At 34.9% G+C, this 6,438-nt stretch overlaps 1 protein-coding gene and 1 long non-coding RNA gene across 2 annotated transcripts in view; one reads left to right on the forward strand and one right to left on the reverse strand.

The window, feature by feature from the left end:
- LOC109585715 (uncharacterized) overlaps window positions 1–6,127 on the reverse strand; it is a 6,914-nt gene extending 787 nt beyond the window's left edge. The window contains exon 1 of the mRNA XM_020001847.1: window positions 5,730–6,127. Coding sequence (XP_019857406.1) covers window positions 5,730–6,025 — 296 coding nt within the window. The 5' untranslated portion in view covers window positions 6,026–6,127. The remainder of the gene's footprint in view (window positions 1–5,729) is intronic.
- LOC109585726 (uncharacterized) lies at window positions 5,107–5,519 on the forward strand. The gene is made up of 2 exons (XR_002186617.1): window positions 5,107–5,194; window positions 5,238–5,519. It is a non-coding gene; the product is annotated as an uncharacterized LOC109585726 (long non-coding RNA).
- Window positions 6,128–6,438: the final 311 nt, after the last annotated feature.

Below are 6,438 nucleotides of genomic sequence, written 5' to 3' on the forward strand. Positions count from 1 at the left end.
ACCACACAATATACCCACTAACACACTAAGAGCAATAACACTGTCTGATGTATCACAGTTACATGATGACTGCAGTGGTAGTTTCAATGTCTCATTAGAGATAACTATCCATTCTCCATATCCATTATCAGTGTATGCACGTACACCAAAAATAAAGTAAGACATATCATTAAGTCCAGTAATGTTGATATAAGTATTGGTTGAATTATGTAGTTGCAATAGTTCAGTATTAAAGTCATCATCATCTACCATCATACAGCTACCACCAGACTGTAAGATATGATATCCTATCTCATATGTGATAATGGGATAGTCTGATGGAATATAACTAGGTACACTCCATGAGATAACAGCCCATGTAGTGTCCATGATACTGGATACTGAACCAACTGGACCAGGTACTAAATAAACACACATACTCTCAGAACTGATATAGTATAATAAATACATACCTATTCCAATCTCTACTACAATAAGATCACTGAAGGGACCTCTTCCAACAGAATTGACAGCAGCTACACTGATGTTATACTCAGTGCCAAATACTAGATCATTCAATATGATATATCTCTCAGTACTGGTGAGGTTGTATGTGATACTACTGTTACTGATAATCACTGTATAGCCTTTGATTAGACCATTACGCTCAGAACAATTGACCTCATTCCAAGTGAGTCTATTAGCTGTAGAATTAACTAGTAATACTTGAATTGATGATGGTCGACCATTAGGAACTGAAAATTACAATTAACTAATTACTAAAAGAATAAGTATCATTACTTCTTGCTTCAGTTTGTACCAATGTGCTCATGATTAATTCAGATCCTCCTAGTGCATTACCAGCTCTCACTGTGATGGTATAGTTCATACCACTGTACAGACCTATTAATGTATAACTGTATGTTGTAGTGGACTGATGAGGAGCAACAGAGACTCTCTCATTCACTGATGATAACTGGGGACAAGATGGAGTATAGGAGATGGTGTAGTATGTTACATAGTTGTCACTACTGGGAATAGTCCAGCTCACTGTAATACTAGTGATTGAGACATTAGATACTGAGAGACTACTTACTGGACTAGGAACTACAACAGATATCAATTACACTCTCTCAATGATAATAACTCACCATCAAATCTTAACACTGTTACTGTACTATTAACTGAAGGAAGATCTATATATGAGTACACACTGATGGTATAGGTACTCATTGGTGAGAGATCTGTTAGTACAATTTCACCTTCACTGGTAGATACTACATTCCTGGTTACACCTCCAGTAGTATACTCAATCACATATCCATTAGTCTCTGATGAATTGGTCCAGTTCACTTTGATACTAGTAGCATTTAATATAAACCCTCTCACATTATTTGGAGGACCACTAGGAGCTAGAAAAGAGACAAAGGTATCTACTATTGATTAAAGTATAATCATACCATGTAATATCACAGATTGACTGTAGTTGACTCCTCCAATCATTGCTATACAGGTAACATTAACTGACACTCCCAGTGGATCAGGATATACCAGTAGTGTGTTGTTGTATGTCAGGGCATCAATTGATGAATGGTTTGAGTTACTCTTCATCACTCCATTGACTAACCAGTAAACATCAGTTGAAGGATTTATATCAGTAGTTGTGAGACAATCAATACAATATTGAGTATCATTGAGTTGTGTAATGGATGAGACTAGTGTCCAATTGATTGAATTAATAACTAGAAATACATCAACAACATTAAAAGGTGCAGTAGCAATACCTGGTAAGGTCTGTACACTGATTGTACTAGCAGGTCCCAGTAATTGTTGATAGGCTCTGACTGTGATGCTATAAGTTGTGTCTATATTCAATCCATTCAGTGTGATTGCATTATTACTACTTCCCTCCACCTGTACTGTCTGCACAGTGTCTGTGTCACTAGTGACATTGACTACATATCCATCAGCATCAGATGAATCAAGTGCAGTCCAACTGACAGTGATAGTGGTAGCTGTCTTGCTGACCTCAGTAAGAGAAGAGGGAGCAGTTGCTGGTACTAATGTTATTAGTAATAACAATTATTTGGATTTACAGACATTACCTTTTATAGTTACATTACGTATTCTAATTGCATTAGCATCAGGATGATCTGCTACCCTGCATTGATACATTTGATCTCCAGTGGTTGATTGACTGATTGATCCACTACTGACAGTCATTCCATCCCATGTGATAGTAACAGTATATCTTATTGTGAAAGTACTACTAACTAACACAGTACCAGGACAATAATGAGTATATCTATCTTCACAATTAGTGTAATTAGCCAGTGCAGTACTACCAATGCTCATACTAATACCGTACTGATAGAATCCAATTTTAGTACAATTCAGTTTGTATTCCTGAGGATACACTGTCATATCAGAAGGAAGATCAGCAACAGTAAATGATTCTATCTCTGCAAATCCTATACAAATGAAAATTATTACATCAGTAAGTGATTATAGTCTCCTCTTACTGAATATATTAGCAAAGATGATGTTAGTGTTAGGATCTGAACAATCAGTGGGTAGACAACACTTATACCAGCCTTCTTGAGCTGCTGATAGTCCCTGAGCAAGATAAAGACTGATAGTAGCATCAGGTGAAGTGACATTAGTACAACGAAAAGGATCACTGGCACTATTACTGTTACAGTCAACAGGATCATCAGGATCAGCAACTCTAACCCACTGACCAGTAGTTAGACTAGTACCAGGTAACACACATGATATAGCTTCAGTAACTGCATTGACACTACTATCCCAAGAATATGATCCATTAGGATAACAGTTTCCATTATGTGCTAAATAGATACCTATAAAAAACAATACATACATGCATTAATTTACATTGAAAATTTGAAATACCTTCTTGTTGACAATGAGTGAAGACACTGATTGCATTACTAGCAGGTCCCAGTAATTGTTGATAGGCTCTGACAGTGATGTTATAAGTTGTTCCTCCTCCCAGTCCATTCAGTGTGATTGTATTATTACTACTTCCCTCCACCTGTACTGTCTGCACAGTGTCTGTGTCACTAGTGACATTGACTACATATCCATCAGCATCAGATGAATCAAGTGCAGTCCAACTGACAGTGATAGTGGTAGCTGTCTTGCTGACCTCAGTAAGAGAAGAGGGAGCAGTTGCTGGTACTAATAGAAAAAGATACATAATTATATAGAACATGTATTCACTGTAGTCATTACCTTTTATTGTTAAAGTACGTGTTCTATCATCACCAGCACTAGGATTATCCAGTACACACTGATACATTTGATCTCCAGTGGTTGATTGACTGATTGATCCACTACTGACAGTCATTCCATCCCATGTGATATCAGCAGTATATCTTATTCTGTTGGTAATGCTATCTAACTCAGTACCAGGACAATTATCATCATCATCATCATCACAATTAGTGTAACTAGCCGGTGCAGTACTACCAATGCTCATACTAATACCATACCGAGAGTGTCCAATTTTAGTACAACTCAGTTTGTATTCCTGAGGATATACTGTCATATCAGAAGGAAGATCAGCAGTAAATGATTCTATCTCTGCAAATCCTACAAATTAAAATTATTATATCAGTAAGTGATTATAGTCTCCTCTTACTGAATATATTAGCAAAGATGATGTTAGTGTTAGGATCTGAACAATCAGTGGGTAGACAACACTTGTACCAGCCTTCTTGAGCTGCTGGTAGTCCCTGAGCAAGATAAAGATTGATAGCAGTAGGTGAAGTGACATTAGTACAACGAAAAGGATCATTGTCACTATTACTGTTACAGTCAACAGGATCATCATTAGGATCAGCAACTCTAACCCACTGACCAGTAGTTAGACTAGTACCAGGTAACACACATGATATAGCTTCATTAGCTGCATTGACAGTATTATCCCAAAAATATGATACATTAGGATAACAGTTTCCATCATGCCTCAGGTAGATACCTATAAAAACCTATACAGTTGTTATTATACACATCCAGTGTCTTACCTGAGGAAGGTGGACATTGACTAATAACTTCACTGACACTTAACAAGAAGACTATAATCACTCCTAATACTGACAATGCCATTTTAACAATAAACTGAATAGAATTATATAGCTCTGTTACAGCTGTTATTTTTTGACAAATTAAAACTAGATCTATACATGCCAGTTTTCTTTTACAAGTAAGGAAAGTGCATAAGATGTATATGCGTGTCACAATTAAAACTTGTTTACTTTCCCTTAAAATAAGTTAGATCTATGACAATTCAAAACAATAACATGTTTATTGTGACAAATGCATTTCACTTAACCCATCAGTGCACATCTAAGTATTGATTCTCAGTCAATACATGCATTATGTTTTCAGTTCACATCAGAATTAGGACCCTATCAGACTTCCTGATTATGATCAGAACTGTCAATTTGAAGAAGAAGTGAAAAAAAACTGCTAGAGTTGAGACCATTGATATATCCTCATCCTTCTATTGTTGTATATACATTATATATATCTCATTATTATTCCTAATAGACTATACTGATGTATACAAACAGGAAGAGATAGAAAAGCAGACACCAGTCATAATCAGGAACAGTGGACAGGTCATTACATTGAGAAATCCTCTTGAAGACTCTGAAACAAAATCATTTCAGTTTGATTATACTTATGGACTCAGCAAAGTCCAATACAATATAAAGGTGTATTAATGAACATCTGATATTAGAACACTTTCATAATCAGAACGATAAGGTGTCCAGAACACAGGATTTTCTGTACATAATTATTGATAGTAACTTAAAAATTTGTAAAAATCCAAATGTGACTGGAATCAGTCCAAAATTGAAATACACTATTAGAACATGTATATGTATCAGGAAAATTATAAAAAAGAACAATCCTCTCTTTTCATTTTTGGCAAAATTTGGCCAAAGACTCTGTACAGTACAGAAATTTTGGCCAAATTTATTAACAATTTTAAAAAATTGCAAAAAATCTAAAAGTGATCAAAATAAAAAATGCATAGGTCTTTTATCAAATTTTAAAGCAATTTTATCAACATATACCATATGTACATGCATCATTTGAGAATTGGTTGAAGGCCATTGTGGCATAATACCATTAGGAGAATCATGTGATCAATGTTGGACCACTGGATTGGAATGGAATCTTGGTAAGTATAAGTTTCTCTATTAATATACTCTCTCTCTTTTTAGATAGAGAAGAAATGAAGATAGGAGGATTGATCAGTACATGTAATTTGCTAAAATCAGATCTCGTGCCACATCCACAAGACTACACTGTGACTATTAAATGCACTCATAAAGTTGTGTTCTCTTTTTCACACAAACTATGTAATGTATAACTATAATACAAATTGATACACTAAAACTAGTAAAAACCTTTTAACAGTTACTCTATGTTAAGTTGCTCTAATTCCTTTTATTGTGGCATACGTTCATAAACATCTTCAGGTGATGTTTGACATTCATCATAAACTCCTTCATTCTCTTCACTTTGTTTTGCCTTGTGAATTCCATATGGTTCACATGCTTGCATTGAAATATCGTCATCAGCTCTATCAGCATAATTAGTTAATAAGTAACTTTAAAATAGACTAACTTTGTTTCCTTATTAATAGTACAAAGACATTTCTTTCTATAAAAAAACAACAATAATTATTATTATACTAAATATGTGAACTCTACCTCATAAAGCAGTAGATATTAATAATAACACTGACAGTTAGTAGACCACACAATATACCTACTAACACACTAAGAGCAATAACACTGTCTGATGTATCACAGTTACATGATGACTGCAGTGGTAGTTTCAATGTTTCATTAGTAATAACTGTCCATTCTCCATATCCATTATCAGTGTATGCACGTACACCAAAAATAAAGTAAGACATATCATTAAGACCAGTAATGTTAATATAAGTATTGGTTGAATTACGTAGTTGCAATATTTCAGTATTAAAGTCATCATCATCTACCATCAAACAGTTACCAGACTGTAAGATATGATATCCTATCTCATATGTGATAATGGGATAGTCTGATGGAATATAACTAGGTACACTCCATGAGATAACAGCCCATGTAGTGTCCATGATACTGGATACTGAACCAACTGGACCAGGTACTAAATAAACACACATTCTCACAGAACTGATATAGTATAATAAATACATACCTATTCCAATCTCTACTACAATAGGATCACTGAAGGGACCTCTTCCAACAGAATTGACAGCAGCTACACTGATGTTATACTCAGTACCAAATACTAGATCATTTAATATGATGATATGTCTCTCAGTACTAGTGAGGTTGTATGTGATACTACTGTTACTGATAATCACTGTATAGCCTGTGATTAGACCATTACGCTGAGAACAATCAACCTCAT

Source organism: Amphimedon queenslandica, unplaced genomic scaffold (genome assembly GCF_000090795.2).
Source record: "Amphimedon queenslandica unplaced genomic scaffold, v1.1 AMPQUscaffold_13514, whole genome shotgun sequence".
Lineage (NCBI taxonomy): Eukaryota > Metazoa > Porifera > Demospongiae > Haplosclerida > Niphatidae > Amphimedon > Amphimedon queenslandica.